The sequence below is a fragment of the Hyaena hyaena genome, unplaced genomic scaffold (assembly GCF_003009895.1).
Source record: "Hyaena hyaena isolate Hyena2069 unplaced genomic scaffold, ASM300989v1 scaffold_911, whole genome shotgun sequence".
Lineage (NCBI taxonomy): Eukaryota > Metazoa > Chordata > Mammalia > Carnivora > Hyaenidae > Hyaena > Hyaena hyaena.
The window spans coordinates 298,590-320,771 of record NW_024081542.1 but is presented as its reverse complement, the minus strand read 5'-3'; the positions used below and the strand labels follow the sequence as shown (position 1 = coordinate 320,771).

The following is a 22,182-nucleotide window of genomic DNA, read 5'->3' as shown; positions in this document are numbered from 1 at the left end:
TGGAGAGGATTAAGGGGCTCCCTGCCCTCTCCCGTTCCTGGCCTCTTGGGAGGTGTGTGGACACCTGGAGGAATGCACAGTGGCTGCTTGTTTCTCTTCATCTTCTTGGGGGAATCGGCCAGTATCCTCCAGGTAGGTGGCCCTAGCCATCTGCCCACTCACCATCCTGTGCTCACTTTTCTCTTCCTCCTCCCTCGGGTCTGGACTTGAGAAGCCCCCAAAACCTCCTTCCTGGGAGGTGGCAGGGAACAGGCACATAACCTTTTTCTGCTATGAGCTGGTATTCGGTGTTCTCAAAATCCAGATGGCTCCTTGGGGTTTCTCGGCATTGCTGCGATGCAGGCTTCCACGAGCCCTGCGGCCGGCAGCACACGGTCTTGTGGGGTGTACCCAGTGGCCAGCCCGCCTTGCTCCTCTAGACTTGCATCTGAGGAACTGGAAAGCTGAAAATTTAGGACTTTTTTTTTTTTAATGTTTTATTTATTTCTGAGAGAGAGAGGCAGTGTGAGCAGGAGAGGGTCAGAGAGACAGGGAGACACAGAATCTGAAGCAGGTTCCAGGCTCTGAGACCGACGTGGGGCTCAAACCCACGAACCGTGAGATCATGACCTGAGCCGAAGTCGGACGCTTAACCAACAGCCCCCAGGCGCCCCTGAAAATTTAGGCTCCAACACAGCACAGCTGCTGGCCCTCCCCAGCTATGCCGTGGGTGGCCTCGGAAGACGGGGCTCTCTCTGCTCCTGAGCAGGCACGCTCAGAGGGTCTCAGCAGCCCAGAAGACCCCTTCTCCCAGGGCTGCTGGCCTCCCCCCTAACCGGCAGCTCTCTTCTTGCTGCCCTCGGAAGCCAGGGCTGTGCCTGTGTTGGCCCTTCGTAACCCCAGTGTCCCCTCCAGGCTGGCTTCTGTCTGGGTCCTGTCCTGCAGTCCTGGGGGCTGCAGCTGACGGAGCAGCGTTCACAGGCCACCATGGTAACCACTTCATGCGCTTCCTGGTGGCGGGTGGGCCCTGGGATTTGTGGGCTTGCCTCACTCCTGGTTGCTCCTGGCCCCTTCGTTCCAGCCTCTTGCTGGGGTGGGGAGGGGCTCTGCGGCAGCCTTGCTGACAGGGGTTCTTTCTGTCTGTCTGTGACCTCTCTCAGCTCGTGGGGATTGTGATTGGAGTCCTCCTGGCCCTTGCCCTCGTTGGCATCGCCGTCTTTTTTGTGTACAGGAGGGTTAACCGCTTCCGTGAGTATCTTGCTTCAGATCTCCAGCTCTGCAGGGGAGGAACGAGGGCTTGGGGCGGGGGGAGGTTCCGGTGGCCTGCCCCCTCTTGTGAGCTCCTGGGAACAGCCCTCAAGCCTGTGGTGGCTTTTGTTGGGGCTTGCTGGCCTGTCCCAGCTGAGGCTGTGCTTGCACACCAGACCCATGGAATTTGAGTGTGTTCCCAGCTTTCTTGGCTCACGTTTCTGAGCGAGACTTTGGGACGAAGAGCTGCAAGTCCCGCTCCCTGTGAGCCCGCCTGTGCCGGCCCGGGCCCCACGCTGGGTGCCCTTCCCCCACGACGGGACAGGCTTGGTGCGCGCACCCACAGGCTGCTGCTTGGCAGAGCCTCCCGCCTGCCTGCGTCCCAGCCGTACTCAGGAGACCCCTCTGCTCCCCTTGCAGGACAAGCACAGCCCACTCCTCAGTACAGATTCCGGAAGAGAGACAAAGTGATGTTTTACGGCAGGAAGATCATGAGGAAGGTAACTTGCGCTGTAGGCCCCGTTCTACAGGCCCCGGCCCAGTGGGACCCCAGCACCTACGGCCGCCCTCACGCTGCAGCGCAGAGGCCCCCTTACCCTCAGAGACTGTGGCCAGTGTAGAGACCTCATCAGCCCTTTGAGGTGCACGTTTATCTCAGCTAGAAAGGACGACAGAGGCCCTTTCAGGAACATTCTGTGGACACAGGGTTCTGGCTCTGGTGCTGAAATTGAGGGTCCTGCCAAGATCTGGAAGGTGGGAGGCCTCACTTCTTGGCCTGGTGCAGCCCTGCCTGGTCACCCCCGGTACCTCCTGCTCCCCTGAGGGCAGGACGGACTCTATGCTGCCTAGAGGTTTACTGTACTTGAAATGCATGCTTGAAATAATTGCTGGTATTTTAAAAGAGCCCCTATTTGTTACTTTTTTCTGGATAAGCAGTTGATTCATGTTCTTTGTGGCAAACTCAAAATACCACGCAAGAAGGCATGTGAGTCCTTGGGTGGATCTCCTCTGGCCACGGCACAGAGACGCACTGTGCTGCTGGCAGGCCGCGGTGCTGGCCCAGAGCCTGAATGCTGCCCGGCCTGCTCTGGCCGGGTGGAGTGATCTTGAGCAGGTCTTGAAGGAGCCTGCTTCAAGTGTGTGGTCGGGTGGCGGGAGACAGTCAACCAGTGGTCCCACAGAGGACTGTGCAATGGCCAGACCTGGGCTGAGGAGGACAGGAGTGTGGTCCAGTGGTGCCGGGTCACCTGGAGGGACGTCGTGACCACACTCCCCCACAGCTGATGCCACGGGGCAGAGGCAGCGCGGGGAGCAGAGGGCTGGTGGCTGCCTGAGGGGCTTGCCAACTTCCAGGACCCGGCACTCTGCGCTCCTTACCGCCACTGGGCAGTCGAGCTGGCCTGGACGGTGGGGGAGGGTCAGAGAGCTTTCCTGCCCCGGGATGGGCCTGCAGCGACTTAGGTTCTAGGTGGGGAGGCAGGCAGGATGGATAGGGCCGGCTTTTAAAAGGCTGTCGAAAGGGGCTGCTGTGCCAGCATGACAGAGGGGAGGCTGGGCGTCAGCTTTGCAGGCAGAGGGAACAAAGGCCTGAGGACCCGGCACTCTGAGGGCACTGGCTGTTTGGTGATACGGCCAGGTGGCACGTCATTGTCAGCGGCACCAGGGATGGCTCCCTGAGTCCGGGGCAGCTGGGGCAGCGGGGACAGGCAGGGAATGACCCTGGGAGCTGTTGTCAAGCCTGCAGGTAGCCCACGGGGCAGCTCCTGAGGGCTGTGCTTGACCAGCCTGAGGGCTGAAGCTGGGTCCAGTAGGTCACAGGGTCAGGACTCGGCCTTTCCCTTCACCCTGCAGGTGACCACGCTGCCCCACACTCTTGTGGGGAGCACGGCCGCCCCCCGGCAGCGGGCAAGGAAGAGGACCAAGGTGCTGTCTTTGGCCAAGAGGTACTGGGAATGTCCTTCAGACCACACGTGCCCCAGCTGGCCTCCCTGGCAGGCAGTGGTGAACCTGCTGGCCATCAGTGCTGCCCGTGGCTTCCCTGCCTCTGGGTTTACAGCGCTCCCGCCATCTGCTTTGAACCCCTTTGGGCTCCTCTTCCAGATACACGTATCTCTGCTTTGTAGGATTTTGCGTTTCAAGAAGGAATACCCAACCCTGCAGCCAAAGGAGCCACCGCCCTCCTTACTGGAGGCAGACCTCACGGAGTTTGACGTGAAGAATTCTCACCTGCCGTCAGAAGTTTTGTACATGCTGAAGAACGTGCGGTAAGACGAGCCGGGTGCAGGAGGGACTGCCTGAGCTTTACCTTCCCTGCGGCTGCCCGTGGGGCCTGTCGTATTTGTTTGGCGGTCGGCATTTCCGTCTTGATGAGGAAACCCAGAGCAGCTGTGGGAAGCGTGTGGCTGGGTCAAAGCTGCAAGTCTGGGTTCCCTTCCATCTCTGCCCAGAAACCCCGTTCTTTCTTGCGACGCTTCACCGTCCCAGGAGGGGCATCCCATCTACCTGCTTTTGCTTGTGCCTGTGGTACAGATTCACAGTCATGGCCCAAGAGTTCTTCAGGCTGACGGGAAAAGAGTTTGTGGGGATTCCCGAAGTCTAAGCTTCTGCCCTGACAGGGACTCCACGTGGCGAGTGCTGCACAGTCTGCCCCTCTGTGAACTCAAGCCCTGTGGGTCTGACCAGCAGTGACCGTGGCAGCGGCTGTGTTCCATCAGCCTCTTTGAAAAGCTGTCCTTCCTTCTGTCCTTCCCAGAAAGTGTCCCACACGTGCTATGGTTCTTACAGGGTCCTGGGCCACTTTGAGAAGCCACTGTTCCTGGAGCTTTGCAAACACATGATCTTTGTACAGCTGCTCGAAGGGGAGCACGTCTTCCAGCCGGGGGAACCAGATACCAGCATCTACGTGGTGCAGGACGGGCGCCTGGAGGTCTGCATCCAGGATGCGGTAAGAGGCCTGTGACGCGCGTGGGGGCCTGAGGGAGTGCAGAGCGAGGCGGCGGCTGTGGATCTGTGGTGTGTTTTGTTTGGTTTTTTGTTTATCTCTTGAGTAACTTCTACACCCGGTGTGGGGCTTGAACTCCCAACCCTGAAATCAAGAGTTGCATGCTCTACCGACTGAGCGAGGCGCTCGTGATGTGTCTTTATTTAGAGGTCTGCCGTTGAAAAGCATTTTTTAAGTTTTCTATTGAAAAGTTAGTATAACATTTTAAGTTTCAGTTCTTTGGGGAAAATGCCACACTTTGGTCCCAGTATTGACATACAGCTGCCCTTCAGTGGTGGTATGTTACCTTCACTCATGCATATGGGGGTGCCCATGGGTTAGTGGGCTCAGTGGCATTTGTGGTTTTCTGCATTTTACCTGTTCTAAGCCTTTTGAGGAGTCTCTCCAGCCCCTGAGAACATCAGCAGCAGCTGCCGTCAGTTGTACCCTTGCCTTATGTTCACATTTCAGATTATAAATGATTTTAACTTTTAATTCAGCTGGAAACTCAATACCTGCTTCCTGCCTCTGTTAAATTACACCCTTGAATCAGACGTGCCAGGGGGCAACCTCCAGGCCAACCAACCGGTGGAAGTCTTGCCTTCCAGCAGCGTGTACCCTTGGGTTTGCTCAGGGGAGTGACTCAGCCTTCCCACCGCTTGTCTTCTTGCAGCAGACACTCAGTGAGCCCCAGTCTGCACAGAGTGGCCCCTGACCTCAGGGAAGTCCCCACCTACCAGGGCCCCGGGAGTGGGCTTTGACCCAGCACGGATCCCACATGTTCTTCGTGTTTCTAGACACGATGTTGTCCAGGCAAAATTACTGTGTGTGTGGCTTCATCCCATGCTGGACTTGATGGGATGATGAGAAAGGAAATCGTTTTTATCCTGTTTCCTCCCATTTGGGCCATCAGCATCCAGGGCTGTCGTCTCCCAGCTGGCGGCCCTTTCCTGAAAGGGAGACTTTGGGCTGGAAGGAAGGGTTCTTGGAGGGTGACCAGGGCCAAGTTTGAACAAGTTCAAAGAGGATTTTCCTGGGTGAAGCTGAGAAGAGGCTCCTGTATTCAATAACCACCTGCTTTTCTTTCTCATTTAACCCAGTGGAAAAATACATCAAAATGCCATATTTATTTATGCCAGTAACAACTGAATGTGGTCCTTAGAGCCAGCACACTCACTTAGGTTTTGTGAAATTCAATCTAAGTCCTCCTAGGGAGAACGAGCCCTGGGTTGGAGGGCCACGCCCTGGTCGAGCTTCCTGATTGCTCTTAACTCATCTTCATTTTTTCTGTCCTCTGCTTTGGAGCTTATTCCACCTCTGATTCCTAAAGGCCAGCTCGGGCACAGCCTCGCCCTTGGGAGAGGTGACAGTGGAGGCTGGGTTGCTCAGCTGGCCTGGGCTGAGCTGAGCCGCCCGTCAGTGGATGACTCTGCTCTGCTTTCCGAGTGCAGGATGGCACCGAGGTAGCAGTCAAGGAGGTTCTGGCCGGAGACAGCGTCCACAGTCTCCTCAGCATCCTGGATGTCATCACCGTGAGTCCCCCGGCTTCACCCAGAGTCGTTTGGACAGCACGCCCCTCAGTGCTGAGGCCAGTTCTCCCCAGTGGCGAGGGGCTGGCCTCGGTCGGGAGGGGAACCCGAGTAGGTCAAGGGTGTGTGTGGGAGCAGCTTTAACTGTGTGTCTGAGAAGAGCTGGGCATCTGCTCACGGGTTTCAGCTGTCTCTTAAAGGATTATTTTTCAGACTGGGAAATATATGCATGTGGTCTGAGATGCAAAAGGCACAATGTTATGAGTGGAAATGCTTCCTCTCACCCTTTAGGCCCTAAGGCCCCTTCCTAGGAGGGCCGTCCCGTGGATCTTCTGTGCTAATGGGTGTCTCTCGGTTGTTCCCAATCTCCTACTGTTGATTGTTGCCGTGAATGGTTTGTGTACACACCACTCCGTATATTTGAAAACCAATCTGCAAGGCAAATCCCTAGCAGAGACTTCCCAGGTGTGAGGGTGCACCCCACACTTACCTGAGCCACAGTCCCACAGGAGGACCCCTGTGTCCTCGCCCGCCCAGCTAGGGAGCCATCTCATGTTTGGCCTTTGCCAGTCCAGTGGATTGAAAGATAACGTCTCATGTTATCTTGGGATTCTTAAACTTTTTATCATGGAACACTTCAAACATAATCGAAAATAGAATCATAAAATCAATTGTGTATGTTATTACCAGCTTCAAAAAGTCGCAGCTCAGAACAACTATTCCCGTCTCATTAACTAGGATTTAATATTTAATTTTCTTTTTCTTGTGAGTAGTATCCATACAATGAAGGAGATCTTAAGTGTGTCTTACTTGAGTTTAGATAACGCACACGCCTGTGTAGCTCAAAAGTTGCATTTAATTGTCACCTTACCTTTGAAGTTATACTTTCTGCTTTCACTTTTAGCTATGCATTAAAACAACTCATACCTCAGTTTCCCCAGACACCTCACAGAGGGGCCTCCAGAGCAGTTCAGCAGACCTGAATGCATCCATGTGGGGCCAGGACCCTGTATACTTGTGTGACACATGGTGGGCGGAGCCCTTGGTGGGTGTCCTCTGCTCCAGCTCTGAGTTCTTGTGCACAAGGGGGTGACAAACTCCAGAGACTTTGAGAGTGTCCGCTGTGTTCCCCTGTCCCCGTAAGGCTGGCACAGACATGTTTTGAGCTGTGGTGGGGCCTGGGGCGGAGGCATGGATGGATAAGACTCTGGCATCTTGCTCTGCCCCCAGTACCTGGTATGTCTTCACGAGATGCTTGGCCAGGACTGAGAGGGACACTACCTCTGAGCAAAGCAGACCTGCCCTGAAAGGCCAGCTGGGGGCAGCTTCTGCCTGGAGCTTTGTGCTGGGAGAGGGTACCCAGATATCCGGGACAGGCCCCATGTGGCTCTGTAAGGCTCTGGCTGGCGTGTGTCAGAACCTGTAAGGTGCACTGTGAGCCTGAGAAGGCTGAAAGTGTAGACAGGCTGCCCCTCTACATGGAGATAAATTAGGGAGTTATGCAGCTCCGTCCCCTCCCTCCACATTGGTGAGGGTTACAAAAAATAGCCGTGATGGAGGCCCTTCTTGGTATTTCTTGTCTCCGGTGAGTTCTGGTCTCATTGTGACTTTGGGCTTGGACACCATTTCTTGCAGCTGTGAGACAGGGGCTGTGAGCAGGGCCTCCCCAGCCCATTGTACCCCTGCCCTCCTCCAGGGGCAGCCTCTTCCTGGGATAGGAGCCCATCTCCCTTCAGTGGGTTGGGGAGGAAAATGGGGGTGATATTTAAGAGAAAATAATTCTGTATTGTGATTAATTGATCATCTGGAAGGATATAATTTTTGCCTAATCAAACATTTGTATTAGTCATTAAAAAAATTAATTTTGGGGTACCTGGGTGGCTTAGTTGTTTGAGTGTCCAATTCTTGATTTAGGCTCAGGTCATGATCTCACGGTTCGTGGATTCGAGCCCCATGTCATTCGAACAGGCACAGAGACAGGAATTCTGTCTCTCCTTCCTTCTGCTCCTTGTGCATGCACTCTTGCTCTCTTGCTCTCTCTCTCTCTCACTCTTCCTCAAAAGTAAATGAATAAACATTTTAAAAAATTAATTTCATCCCAGTAACATGGGCAGATTCTAAGAACAGTTTTGGTGTTTTGTGAAGCAGTTTTCTGTTCTGCTGCCCCTTCCCCAGAAAATCCACTTCCAGCTCTTCTAGGCTTTTCTACACAGCCTACTTCTCTTACTCTTTTGTAATTCTTCTGTCTTAGACTTGTTTGGGCTTCCTGGCCTGGAAATGATGGCAAGCTTTCCTGTTTCCTCTGCGGACCTCCCCACCCATCCTACCCAGCAAAGCCACACTCACATGGTATCGTTTGCCTGGACAAGGTCCCTTTCTCATTTTCCCTGGAGTTAGCAGTTGCGTTGGTGTTTGGGTTGCTTAGTTTTTTGCACATGTTCTGGGCTGGCACCCTGCCCCAGTGCGTATGAGGTGGGAGAAGCCCTGTACTCCAATCTCATTGTCCACTCTGACCTCCCTGGGCTGAGCTCCTCATGTGGGTCCTTTCCTTCAATCTGTGTAGGGCCCTCACCTCTGCTTTCCTGGTCAGCTTGCTTGCTCTGGTGGAGCAGTTCCTATCTGCTTCCTAAGAAGGGTGTGAGGGAGAAAGAACTTTACAAATCCAGAATTGTCTTTATTCTGTGCTACCTTTACTTTTCTGTTACACCTTCTAGATTTCTTCTACTTCATTTTCCAGACCTTCCACTGAATTTCTAATTTCAGTCACAGTTCTCAGTGTTTTTTATTTTGTAATTTTTTAATGAAATGGGATTTAATTTTTTTAATTCCAGTAGTTATCTCACAGTGTTCTATTAGCTTCAGGAGTGGAATTCAACAATTCTGTACATCACTCAGCGCCCATCAAGACAAGTGCCCTCCTTAATCCCCATCACTAATATCACCCATTCCCACACCCACATCCCCTCTGGTAGCCACCAGTGTATTCTCTGTAGTCTATTTCTTGGCTTGTCTGTCTGTCTCTCTGTCTGTCTCTCTCCCTTGCTCATTTGTTTTGTTTTTTTTCCTGAAATTCCATATATGAGGGAAATCATATGGTATTTGCCTTTTTCTGACTGATTTATTTCACTTAGTATTACTACTCTCTGGGTCCATCCATGTCATTGCAAATGTCAAGATTTCATTCTTTTTTTTATGATTGAGTAATATTGCATTGTATGTATGTAGGTATATATACATATCCTATCTTTATTCATTCGCCTATGGACACTTTCCTGTCTTGGTTATTGTAAATAATGCTGTACTAAACATAGGGGTGCATTATACATATTATATAATATGTATGTAATACTGTATGTATCTTTTTACATATATATTTTTAAATTAGTGTTTTTGTATTTTTTAGACAAATACCTAGTAGTGGAATTAGTGGATCATGTGGTAATTCTATTTTCAATTTTCTCCACACCCTCACCAACACTTGTTGTTTCTTTTGTTGTTTATTTTTAGCCACCACGTTTTTTATTTTAAGAATTCTTTTCCCCCCTCTAAATTTTTTTAATAACAGCGTATTATTTTTTCATGGATGAGGAAAGATGAAGTTTTCTTTTGCTCCCTGTGTCCTTTCTCACTTGTTTGGGTCTCTCTTCTCAGTTCATTTTGGTTTCTGTCTTCCCCAGCAGCCCATTTGTGTGGGCCTTACATCCACATTGACCTGCCTACGTAGCCAGCGAGGCTGAGCCCCACACATGGAACCAGAGTGGCCAGTCGTGGAAAGAGCACTCCGGGAGCTCTTTCACACACAGGCGAGACTGACCTGTGGGGACAGGGCAGCAGCCAGCACACAGGAGGGCCGGGTGGGCCACACAGCCCGCTGTAGCTGCTCAGCTCTGCTGTCCCAGTGATCCAATTAAGATTTATTTACAAAACAGGCAGCAGGTGGGATTGCGTCCTTGGGCGTCATTTGTCCATTCTGGCAGATTAGTGTTACCAGTCAGGGCTGGGTTGATTAGGCTCAGGGGGAGGCATAAAGGAAATCTGACTTGCTGGAAGTGTTCTATACCTTCATTTGAGGACTAGATGTGTATGTGAGTTAATTATAACAAGAAATGTAGCATGAGCTACTGTCTGTGAGCCCCACGTGTGCACAGGGCCTATGCCCTGGTGCGTCTCTGCAGGAAGGCTGGCATGGAGCCATAGGTCATCATCACTAGGCTTTTTCTCTAAGGCTGAGTCTCAGAGAGGAATCTATCAATACCCCACGTGGCAGAATTGGCTTGAAGGCAGGGAAGGAGTCTGGGGTTACCCCATCCAGGTGGGCACTACCCTCCAGCCTAGGTGTGAGCCGGCGCTTGGCCGTTGGCTGTGCTTATGGTCTTGGTGCTCTGACCTGTCTGCTTCACCATCTGCAGGACAGCAGTGGCCAGCTGCAGGGTGGGGAGGGTGCTTGGGCCCTCCCGTGAGGATGGGTTTCACCGTCTTGGATTTATACCTCTAAAGAGAATAGTTCATTTTTCATCGGATGGCTCCATTAGCTGCCACTCTGCCATGTACTTTTTACCAGCTTCCAAAATATTGTTGATGTTTCTTGTCCACTCCAGCTTTCATCCTGATCCTTGGAGATTTATATCTATTTAACAAAGCAGAGATAAGTAGGTGTGCTATGAAGGTACACATTTACCTTCAAACTACCATTAAAAAAAAGTTTATTTACTTATTTTGAGAGAGAGAGAGAGCAGGGGAGGGGCAGAGAAAGAGGGAGACAGAGAATCCCAAGCAGGCTCTGTGCTCTCAGCACGGACCCTGAAGGGGGCACTCGAACTCAAATACAAATCGTGAGATCATTATCTGAGCTGAAGTCAGACACTCAACCGATTGAGCCACCCAGGCGCCCCAAACTACCATTTTTAGAGGGAGATTGCCTTTATTATTTTTTTTTCCAATTGAAATAATAATTCTTTTGATACCTAGGCAATTTTGATTCTTTTACTTTTTCCCCAGTTTACTGAGAAGTAGTTGGCACACATGACCGTGTGAGTGTCAGGTGCACAGCACGATGTTCGGATTTACATCCGCTGTGAAATGACCACCACTACAGGTCAAGTTAACACGCATCATCGCGCACGGAGAGACGCGAAGGAGAGGTGCGGGACTCTCAGGACCCAGTCCTCACAGCTTGCGTGTTCTCCGTGCAGCACCAGGGTGCCCGGTGCGTCCCTCCTACTCACTGTCTTTATAGCAGAACTGCAGGTCAGTACCTTCTGACCACCTCGCTGCAGTTTCTCCCTCCCACTATTAATTTACTTTTTGCAAATGTTATGGATCATTGCAGATACACAGAAATGTACAACCTAGTTAGTGTGCAGCAGAGTTAGCCGTCGCCTGGATCCCATAGCCATCACCTGGCTGGCGAGCGGCAAACCCAGTACTGTCACGTTGCCCATCCGCCCTTCAGTGTCCCCTCCTTTCCTCCGAGGTGGCTGCTTCCCTGTGTGTCCTGTGGGCTCTGCGGGGTGGGGCGTGACGGCTTGCAGGCTGACTTATGCGCAGCTCTTCTGCCATGTGGTCTGTGTGGGTTTGTGCGGCCACCACGTGCACACGTGTTCTGGTTCAGTCATCTACACCACTGGCATTTAGCTTGTTTATACTTGTGTTTTGTTCTGCCACTACTGGTGAGAACGTTTGGAAATCCAGGCAAGTGTGAGGCGTCCTTGGAGGTCTGTGCCCAGGCCTTGTGTAGGCCCGCACTAGTTCAGCCTCTCTCTCTGGTTTACAGTTTCTTCATTTTAGCTAAGGTCAAGGGTGTTGTTTTTCTAAGTAAAAAGTCAGTTTGGGAAGAGGTAGTCCATGAGCCATTTTTAGCAACAGTGGCTAAATTGTTACTCCCTTTTCCCTCCCTTCCCCCAGACACACGCACATGCTTTTCTCTGATTCTTTGATGGGGCGACAGTTACCATCTGATGGGGTTTGTGAGGTTGGCCCTCGGTTGGCTCTCCTGACATCTCCAGATGGCTTGAGTGGCTTGTGAGTGGGACTCTGGATGAGGCCACTTCCAAGATACACCCTCTGCCCCTTGTGAGCCCACAGAAGGGGTGTCTGCTCTCCACAGAGCAGCTGAGTGGTGCAGAAGCAATGAGGGAGGGGCGCCTGGGTGGCTTAGTCGGTTAAGCGTCCGACTTTCGCTTAGGTCATGATCTTGCGGTTCGTGGGTTTGGGCCCCGCGTCGGGCTCTGTGCTGACTGCCAGCTCAGAGCCTGGAGCCTGTTTCAGTCTGTGACTCCCTCTCTCTCTGACCCTCCCCTGCTTACCCTCCCTTGCTCACGCTGTCTCTCTCTCTCTCCTAGAAATAAATAAAACATTTAAAAAAAAAAAAAAGAAGCAATGAGGGAGGATGCTGGAACCTTGAGCCTCACGAGGGGCAGGTGACCTGGAGCCAGCCTGTAATTTCTGTCCTTTAACACCTGGCAGGCAACTGCTCTGTGCTCATGTTTTCTTTTCTTTTCTTTTCTTTTTTCTTTTCTTTTCTCTTCTTTTTTCTTCTCTTCTCTTAAATATTTATTTATTTTTGAGAGAGACAGAGGGTGAACAGGGGAGGGGCAGAGAGAGAGAGGGAGACACAGAATCCAAAGAAGGCTCCAGGCTCTGAGCTGCCAGCACAGAGCCCGACGTGGGGTTCAAATTCACAGACCGCAAGATCATGACCTGAGCTGAAGCCCGATGCTTAACCAACTGAGCCACCCAGGTGCCCTCTGTGCTCATGTTTCCTGTGGTGTAGTTGTGGGTCTCCCGGGGGACAGTTTTCTTTCTGTAAAGGATATTAAATGAGCAGAAATGATTCCAAGGGAGAAGAAACCTGAGTCCCAGAGCTCACTCAAGAACCACGTGCTCAGAATTCCTGATGCACAGGACTTGGTCAGGAGGTCAGGACTACCCTGCTCCCCTGTGGGCAGACTTCCTGGTGCGGTCAACCCCATCCGGAGACAGCCAGGCCCACCCTGCTAGCAGACATTCCTAACGTGAGGACGTACAAGGGCTGAGGGGCTCCCCCAGGAACCAGGGACTCAGACTGGCCGAGTTCCTGGTCATTCAACCCTGGCAGTGCAGATGTGGCGTGCATGGGAGCCGCTGAAACTCGTCCGTGGCCGGGCGGTGCGGGCAGCGGCGGGGAGGGTGCAGGTGGTGCGGCCACTGTGGAAATAGCAAGGTAGTTTCTTGAAAGTTAAAGATGCATAGACTGTATGGCCCAGAAGTTCCACTCCTGGCTGTTTAGCAAGAGAAAACTGTGTTCGTACAAAATCCTGTGCGTGAACATTTATAGCAGCTTATTTATAATTGCCCCAAGCTGGAAACAGGCCCAGTGCCCTTCAGCTGCTGGGTGGTCAGGACACTGTGAAGCGTCCGTAAAGCAGCCCCGTTCCCAGCCGTGAAGAGCGCCACTGCTGGTGTGTGAACAGCACGGCGGGCCTCGAGACAGGAGCCAGACCTGTGTGGTTCCGTGTATGTGACCTTCTGACAAAGGCAAAACCATGAGGACAGAGAAACTCCCGGTGGTTGCCAGGAAGCAGCAGAGGGGCCGTCCTGGCGGGGAGAGTGGGCTTTCTCTGCAGCACCAGCCGGCTCCTCCAAGGTGGTTGGGGCGTGGAGCCCGCTTGCCATCTGGTTCCCGTGCAGGGCGAGGCTCCGCAGGGCCCTGGTGGGTGTCCTGTGCGGGACCAGCGCCGGCATCTTGCCCCTTCTGGAGACGGTGCTGGGAGTGGTCTGACCCCGCTGTCCTTGCAGGGCCACACTGCTCCCTACAAAACCGTGTCTGCCCGCGCCGCCATCCCCTCCACCGTCCTCCGGCTCCCCGTGGTGGCTTTTCAAGGAGTTTTTGAGAAGTATCCTGAAACCCTGGTGAGAGTGGTGCAGGTGGGTCACTTTTGCAATCCCCCTTTCTAGCCCAGGGGCCGCTGCACGCCCATGAAGGTGCATCCCAAGTGGGTGTAGGAAGGACTGAGATGGGTTTTTGGAAGTGTTTTTTTGTTTTTTATTAAAATGTTTTGTTTATTTCTGAGAGAGAGAGAGAGGGACAGCGTGAGCAGGGAAGGGTCAAAGAGAGAGGGAGACACAGAATCCAAAGCAGGCTCCAGCTCTGAGCTGTCAGCACAGAGCCCGACGCGGGACTCGAACCCACGATCCATGAGATCATGACCTGAGCTGAAGTCGGACACTTAACTGACTGAGCCACCCAGGAGCCCCTTGGAAGTTTTGTAATACATATTTTACAATAAAAGTTAACATTCATGACCTTAAAGAGGTCTTGAAAACTCCCACCAGCCCCCAAGAGGGTTCTTTTTTTATTATTAAACTTATTTTGAAGTAACCTTAAAGATTTACAAAAGCCTTGCAAACATAATGCAGAGTGTCCTGTATCCCTCGTGCCAACATCTTAGGTGCCCGTGGGGGGTTGTCACCATGGGTTTCACGCCTGAGAAGGTGGCAAGGGGCACGGGGGTCTGAGGAGGCGCCGGGCCCGGCTCAGCTGGCTGTCCCCTCACAGATCATCATGGTGCGGCTGCAGAGGGTCACCTTTCTGGCTCTGCACAACTACCTGGGCCTGACCACAGAGCTCTTCAACCCCGTAAGTGCTGCCTCGCGCCCCCGTCCCTGTAGCCAGGCCCCTGGGCTTCGAGAGGTGCTCCTGGCGCTGTAAGGAAATGCTGGTTGATGAGTCAGGGGCTTGATTTCTCCCGGGAGCTCCTGCTGAGAACCCTTCCCCTCCATGGAGTTTAGGGGATGGGACTCCTTCTCCGACACCCCTTCCAGGACAGCTTGCAGTTTGGCCTGAATGTGGCCCCTTCGGTCATCTTGCTCCGTGGGCTCCTCTCCCCTTTCCTGTTGCTCACCTGGCACACACAGTTGAGCTACCTGTCCGCCCATGGGAGGTGCTCACCTCCTGCCCCTGGGGTCCCTCCCGCCATGGGGTGGAGCTGGTGGCTCTGAGAAGGGTCGGCTCACTCCACCTGGAGCTGCTGTGAGCAGTAGATGAGACCCTGCCGGGCCCTGGTTCGGGGGGTCTCGATGCTGACCTCTGACTACTGGGGTCAGTGCCACACTTGGGTATTAGATTTTATCGTCTTCCTTTACTGGCATTTTAGGGCATAGCCTGTTTTCTTTTTTTTTTAATTTAAGATTAAAAAAAATGTTTATTTGAGAGAGAGAGCATGCACACGCTTGAGCAGGAGAGACGGGTGGGGGGTGGACAGAGGATCTGAAGCAGGCTCTGCACTGGGAGCAGAGAACCCGATGTGGGGGCTCAAACTCATGAACCTCGAGACCATGACCTGAGCCAAAGTTGGGCACTCACCGACTGAGCCAGAGAGAGAGGGAGACACAGAGTCTGAAGCAGGCCCCAGGCTCTGAGCTGTCAGCACAGGGCCCAACACGGGGCCCAAACTCTCAAACTGAGGTCAGGACCTGAGCTGAAATCAAGAGTCAGACGTTTAACGACTGAGCCACCTAGGTGCCCCAACATTACTTTCCATCTTAATGAGGAGCATTAAGGTTTCTGACAGTGCGGACCACCATTTAAACTTGATGGAGCTGCCAGGATAAAGCAGGCTGGCCTTTGTTGCCGTAAGCACACAGCGCGTCTCTCCGCCGGTCGCCGCTCCTCTCATCCCCCCCACGTGCGGCTGCGGGGAGGCCTAGCCCTGGGTGCCGCTGGAGCACCTGCTTCCTTCTCATGCCCCAGGAGAGCCAGGCCATCCCCCTGGTGTCTGTGGCCAGCGTGGCTGCTGGCAAGGCCAAGAGGCAGGTGAGCTGCGGCTCTGAGGACCGTCTTGAGAAGTCCCTCCGGCCCCAGGAGGCCTGCGACCCAGGTACTGCCCTGCCTGAGCCTGAGCCGGGCCTCCCTCCCTCCCGTGGCCCCGTCTCTGTGGGAGGGCTTGGCTCCAGGGCGCAGCCATTTGGGGAGCAGATTCCGAGCTTCATGTTGCTCTGAGCCCTTAAGAGGGGCCTACATCTGGGGAAAGAGACTGTTGAGGCTTCTTGGCTAGGGGTCACCTCCAGGGTGGCTGTATAACGTGTAGCCATGCTAACTGGTGTGGGACGGGTCACCAGCTCATGTATAAACACGTGGCTAACAGACTAGTAGAATCACGCTGTGCTGCACAGGGTCCTCTCTGGAAGGTTGTTTGTAGAAACTCATGCCAGGGTGCTCAGAGGGCCACGTGGACTCAGCCAGTCCCTGGGAAGGGCCAGGCACTCGTGGGTGGTGAGGGTGTGGTCTGAGGCCCTTGAGACGTGAGGTCTGTGCGCCGCTGTGGGGACAGAGGCTCTGCTTCCCACCCATCTCCTCCCGGCAGATCGAGGGGGCAGCCGTGCCGCAGTCCCGGGGCCTCTGCTGAAGAGGAGCCAGTCCTTCCCGCTGCCTTCTGTTCACGAAGAGATCCTGGATGAGCTCGGCAAGGCCCAGGCAGGTGACCAGGGCACTTTTGCTCCATCAGGTAAGGCACTGGGTACCCTGACCTGGGAGCATTTATGGGTGGGCAAGCCCTCAGGCCCAGAGGACCCTATGCGCACACTCTGGCTCGATTTGATGTGGTGGTGAGCGTCTTGCTGCCCCGGGCGTCCTGTGGGGTCCTCTCCACATCGCCCTGCTTCTGCGCTCCCTGTGTCCTCACCCCCGAGGCTGCGCCCAGCCTTGCAGGAGCATCTGCTCCAGCACCGCCCTTCCTTCCCCTTGCCTGACTGTGCCCGCCGGCGCACCACCACGCCGCACCCCTGCTGCGGTGGGTCTCCTAGGCCCTCTGGCCCCTCAGCGGCCACCGGATCCGCTTTCCCAGGAGCTGTCCGAGCCAGCTCCTCCCCACTCGGTCTCTGCTGTGCTTTGTCAGCAGCTCTCTGGCCCTCTCCGGAGCCCCTCTTGTGGACAGGCTCCCGGCGCATCCTGGCGGTCGGGCCAGGGATTCTCTCGTCAGGTCCGCAGCCTCCACAAACTAGCTCACCCCTTATCACCTTCTAATTTTGCTCTCATGTTCATTAGAAAGTTTGTTTTATTTGTGTTTTGTGAGTTGCCAGCAGATTTCATCATCCGGTGTATTTGAGAGCTGTTTGGGTCCCCCCCTTCGAGAATTGTCTGCTTATATTCTCTGCTCATTTCCTGCAGGGTTTCCTGAGTCTGCCTTGTTGATTTGCATTAATTCTGTTTATGCTCTGGATAGAGACCCTTTACCCTTTGTGACTTGTTCCAATGTCTTTTTGCCGCGTCGTCTGTTAAAACACCCAGCCTGGCAGACGGTCGTGGGGCAGGAAGCTTTGATGTTCCTTTGTTGAAAGGCAGCCTTTGCACACCTTGTGATTTGTGTTTGAGGCCTTCCTTATTCTTTGCTTATTCAGTGGATCATAAGTGTATTTTTCTAGATCCTTTTCTGCTAGCTCTGTGGTTTTCCCTTCCATGCTGAGGTCTCATTCATTTGTACTTCCTACTGTGTGTGTTTGAAGTAAGAAATTAGGCCTTTTCTTACTTTGCATACTGATCATTTATTCAGCGTCATTAATGATAAGATCTTTCATTTCCCTGTTGAAATGAATTTTTTTTTTTATGCCATGTTCATTTGGTATCAAGTTTCTGACTATACATGATTTTTTTTTTTTTTTAGTAATAACTTTTTGGAGATGTGATTCACATACCATTAAGTTCACCCTTTTTTAAAAAAGTGTATTTATTTTGAGACAGGGAGAGAGAGCAAGTGCATTGGGAGGGGCGGGGGGGTTGGGGAGAATCCCAAGCAGGCTTCATGCTCTGCACGGGGCCTGACTGGGAGCTCGAGCTCACAGCCGCCCTCCAGATCATGACCTGACCCAACATCAGGAGGAGTTGGATGCTTAACTGACTAAGCCACCCAGTTGCCCAAAGTTCACCCTTTGATTGATTGATTGATTGATTGATTGATTGATTTTCTTTGTTTTTTAAAGCTTGTTTATTTGAGAGAGAGAAGGGGCACAAGCAGGGAGGGGCCAAGGGAGGGAGAGACAGTCTCAAGCAGGCTCTACCAGCACAGAGCCTAATGCGGGGCTCAAACTCATGAACTGTGAGATCATGACCTGAGCTGAAATCAAGGCACCCCTAAGTTCACCCCTTTAAAGTGTATAGTTTGTTAGTATATTCACAAAATTGTACATCCGTCACCACTGTGGATCCCAAGACATTCTGTCCACTGGCAGAAACACCATGTCCCCATTAGCCCTGGGGAACCATGGATCTGCTTTCTGTCACCTGGATTTGTCTGTTCTGGATATTGCATTACTTGGATCTAGTTTTTAGGTATCTTTGGTGTTTTTAGGTACTCCCTTGTGTTCTATTTGCCTGTTTCTTCACGGATACCAAGGCGTTGTCAGTTTTCATTAACTGTTTGTGGTTGTATAATATGAATACAGAAGGTGTAAATCATAAACGGGCCACTTATGATTTTTCATCAGCTGAACTCAGCTGTGAGGCCGGCACCCAGGTGCAGAAAGCAGGTTACCAGCGGCCGGGAAGTTAGGCTGCTGCTCCCTGCTCTCCTGGGTCCCGGCAGCCTAGCTGCCTCTGCTCCGCTTTGGTCTGACATCCAAGTCTGTTGTGTGGAACAACACACACCTGTTGTTGCTGACAGGTGGAGATTTATTGTGTGACCACACTGCATCTGTGTGTCTATTGAACACACACGTATGTGTCCCTGTTGGAACTGCTGGCTCGTGAAGTGCACACGATTGACTCGGAGGCACTGCCCACAGTTTTCCGAGGGCCCGTCCCACTTTGTGCTCCACTGTCGCCCTGAGGCTGTGCTGTCCAGGAGGGAGCCTCCGCACACGAGTCCTCCCTCCCCCTCTGGTGCTCTTGGCTTTTTGTGTCTGTGCTGCTGACCGACCACACCATCCTCTGGGAATCCCCCTGCCCTCGTGCATCCTGCCTTCCTCGCCTTGACCCCCTGGGCTGCAGTGGGTCTCACTGTGGCTGCACCTCCATCCTCCTGGTGACTCTCGAGCCCGCACTTTCCACTTCCCTTGGGAATGGGCTACATTGTCTTTTGTCCATTTTCATCTTAGGTTGTCATTCGTCTGATTATTGATTAGTAAGACTTCTTTAGGGGCGCCTGGGTGGCTTAGTCGGTTGAGTGTCCGACTTTCGCTTAGGTCATGATCTCGCGGTTGTGGGTTCGAGCCCCGCGTCGGGCTCTGTGCTGACTGCCAGCTCAGAGCCTGGAGCCTCTTTCGGTCTGTGACTCCCTCTCTCTCTGACCCTCCCCTTCTCATGCTGTCTCTCTCTCTCCTAGAAATAAATAAAACATAAAAAAAAAAAAAAGAAAAGAAAAGAAAATATTTTGTGATCTTTCCACCCTCTTAATGGTGTCTTTTGATGAATAGAAATTTTTAAATTTAATAGAGTCCAATGTATCATTTTTTTCTTTTGTGATTATTAGTTTGTGTCCTGTTTAGGAAACCCGCCTGTGAGAGTTAGCACGGTGCCACTCACACTTACCCCTCTGGGGTTGGCTCTTTTGTCTAAAGTGAGCAGAGGTCACGATACTTTTTTTTCCCAGCTATTCAGCTGAACTGCCATATTTTAAAAAAATGTGCTTAGCAAATTTCTTCAGAAGAGGCATGAATGGTAGATAGCGGAAAAGAACAGCAATCCACATACAATAAAGTGTGACTCTGAATTATCTACTTCCAGTAACATATCCAGTTACCATCAGTGCCAGTCCCATTACCTTCCCTCTGGTCCAGAGAGACGGTGCCTTCCTACAGGATGTGTGTGTGCAGAGATCAGACGCCCTGATCCGAATCTTAAGTTTTGTCAACTATGTTGTATGTAGTACATAATATAGATGATGTGTAAACTGACTATGAGAACAGCGCCCTACAGAAATGTATAACCTTTAATATATGCATGTTTTCATCACAGGGAATATAATCGGGTTTAATTTGTAAAATAGATACTGGTATAATAATACCTTGGCTTAATAATAAAACAATAGCATGTTAATATGTAATATATTAACATATTATTATATAGTAACGTAACAATATTACAGTAAGTACTACAAATACACAGTACCTCAGGCTGAACAAAAATAGTTAATGATAAAGTTGGTTGTGGGGGTACCTGACTGGCTCAGTTGGTGGAGCATGTGACTTTTGATCTTGGGGTCATAAGTTTGAGCCCACATTCGGTATAGAGGTGACTTAAAAATAAAATTTTAGGGGGCGCCTGGGTGGCTCAGTCAGTTGAGCACCCGACTTTGGCTGAAGTCATGATCTCACAGTTCGTGGGTTCGAGCGCCATGTCAGGCTCTGCGCTGACAGCTCAGAGCCTGGAGCTGCTTCAGATTCTGTGTCTCCTTCTCTTTCTGACCCTCCCCTGCTCATGCCGTCTCTCTCTCTTTCTCAAAAATAAATAGAACATTTAAAAAAATTAAAAATAAATAAATAAATAATTTAAAAAATTTTTCTTTTAATGTTTTTTTTTAAGAGAGAGAGAGAGCACAAGCTGGGTAGGGGCAGAGAGACAGAGTCACAGAATCCAAAGCAGGCTCCAGGCTCTGAGCTGTCAGCACAGAGCCCGATGCGGGGCTTTAACTCCTGAGGAGTGAGATCATGACCTGAGCTGAAATCAGACACTTAACTGACGGAGCCACCTACGCACCCACCCCTCCAGTTTTTTTTAGCTAAAAAAATTGGGGCACCTGTGTGGCTCATTTGGTTAAGTGTCTGACTTCGACTCAGGTCATGATCTCACAGTTCAGGAGTTCGAACCCCAGCATCGGGCGCCATCCTGACAGCTCAGAGCCTGAAACCTACTTCAGATTCTGTGTCTCCCTCTCTCTGCCCCTCCCTTGCTTGCTCTCGCTCTTTTACTCTCTCTGTCTCTCAAAAATACATAAACATTAAAAAAATAAAATAAAGTTGGTTGTGGGTCACAGGAGGGCATGACAGCACAGTGGCTTTGCGCTCCGGTGGTGTGAGTCTTATCTACCAGGGTCTGTGCTACTCAGGCTTCAGGGAGAGCTCAGCCAGCCTTCAGTGAGCGCATACGGACCCACGTGCCCAGGCGGGGCCGGCACAGAGTCCTCAGTCTCCCCTCCATTTGTAGGGGGCACAGCAGGTGCAACCTCAGACCTGAGGATGACATGTGACCGTGCCAGGGTCCTCCTCCATGCAGAAGAACGCCTTGGGAGCTCTGTGGCCAGCAAGGTGGGTGGGCACCCTCTGTCCCCTCTCTGGCTGTGGTGCACCTTAGCCCTCGTGTGCCCTGTGGGGACCCTTCCTGTGCCACACCTCTCTGATCGTGCTGCCTGTGTTCTTCTCAAGTCCAAGAAGAACGTGATTGTTGCAGACACTCCCTCTGCGGTCTTCCACTACTCAGAGACTAATTCAGATGAGACCGCCTCCAGCAGGAAGACAGAGGCCATCTTCAGAGCCGCCAAGAAGGACCTGCTCACCCTGATGAAGCTGGGCGTAAGTGGCCACCCTCCTGCCCTGTCTCTGGCTTGGGTGAGCATGGAGACATGCGCAGTCTCTGGAGGGACGGCTGGGTGCAGGTGGGTGATGACTCCTGCGCACTGTCCTTCTAAGGACCTGCTCCTTTGGGGCAGTGTGCTCCAGGTCGGGGCCTCCACACCCCCTGCCTGAGGCAGGGCTTCCTGTGGGGGTGCTCAGGATGGAGCCCCTGTGCTGGCGGCTTCACAGACCGTCTCCCTGGCACTTTCTCAGCACATCCTTGCCCTCCTCCACGGGCTGTGAGTCCTGTGTGCTCTGCAAACTTTGGACACTACTCAGGATGCCATGTAAGGGTTAAAGAGTTATGACTACCTTGTGTACAGAAGAGAGCGAGTGCCTGTCGAGCCCCCACATCAGGGACCAAACTACTGGTCCCGAAACCAGCCGTGTCCCCTCAGTGGCTGCAGCCCCCGCCCCGGCAAGACCACTGCCTTGCACCTGTCTGTGGACTGGATATGCGCGACTCTTCCCGTGTGTCCTCTGGGCCCACTGTTACTTGCTCGGCGTTGTACCTGTGACTTGCCCACACAGTCGTCACTCCTGGAGGCCCCATCACTGCTGTCTCTGGTCCGGGCCAGCACGGGAATGTGCTGTGGAGGGACACACGCTCATGTGTCTGTCCCAGGGGGTGTCCATCACCACTTGCCCGGATCAGTGGCAAGGGCTCCTGTGACCCTGCATGCATGACGGCCATCGGGATTTTCAGGCTTTTCCATTTCAGACAAATATGGGCACAATGTGAGCATGGCTTTTATTTATTTTTATTTGTTTTTTTAAAGATTTTATTTTGGGGCCACCCAGGAGGTTTGATCGGTTAAGCATCCAGCTCTTGATCTCAGCTCAGATCTTGGTCTTAGTGTCATGAGTTCAAGCCCCATGTTGGGCTCCACTCTGGGCATGGAGCCTCCTTTAAAAAAATGCTTA

General features: G+C 52.4%; 1 protein-coding gene across 2 annotated transcripts in view; it reads left to right on the top strand.

Annotated features, from left to right (window-relative positions):
- The window catches only part of PNPLA7 (patatin like phospholipase domain containing 7), a 63,496-nt gene that overhangs the window by 2,730 nt on the left and 38,584 nt on the right, over positions 1–22,182 (top strand). For both annotated transcript variants that reach the window (XM_039220739.1, XM_039220740.1), the window contains exons 3-15: positions 895–969; positions 1,140–1,227; positions 1,648–1,727; positions 3,079–3,170; positions 3,351–3,491; positions 4,012–4,171; positions 5,659–5,739; positions 13,513–13,641; positions 14,273–14,353; positions 15,467–15,593; positions 16,080–16,220; positions 20,852–20,952; positions 21,070–21,216. In XM_039220739.1, coding sequence (XP_039076670.1) covers positions 895–969; positions 1,140–1,227; positions 1,648–1,727; positions 3,079–3,170; positions 3,351–3,491; positions 4,012–4,171; positions 5,659–5,739; positions 13,513–13,641; positions 14,273–14,353; positions 15,467–15,593; positions 16,080–16,220; positions 20,852–20,952; positions 21,070–21,216 — 1,443 coding nt within the window. The remainder of the gene's footprint in view (positions 1–894; positions 970–1,139; positions 1,228–1,647; positions 1,728–3,078; positions 3,171–3,350; positions 3,492–4,011; positions 4,172–5,658; positions 5,740–13,512; positions 13,642–14,272; positions 14,354–15,466; positions 15,594–16,079; positions 16,221–20,851; positions 20,953–21,069; positions 21,217–22,182) is intronic.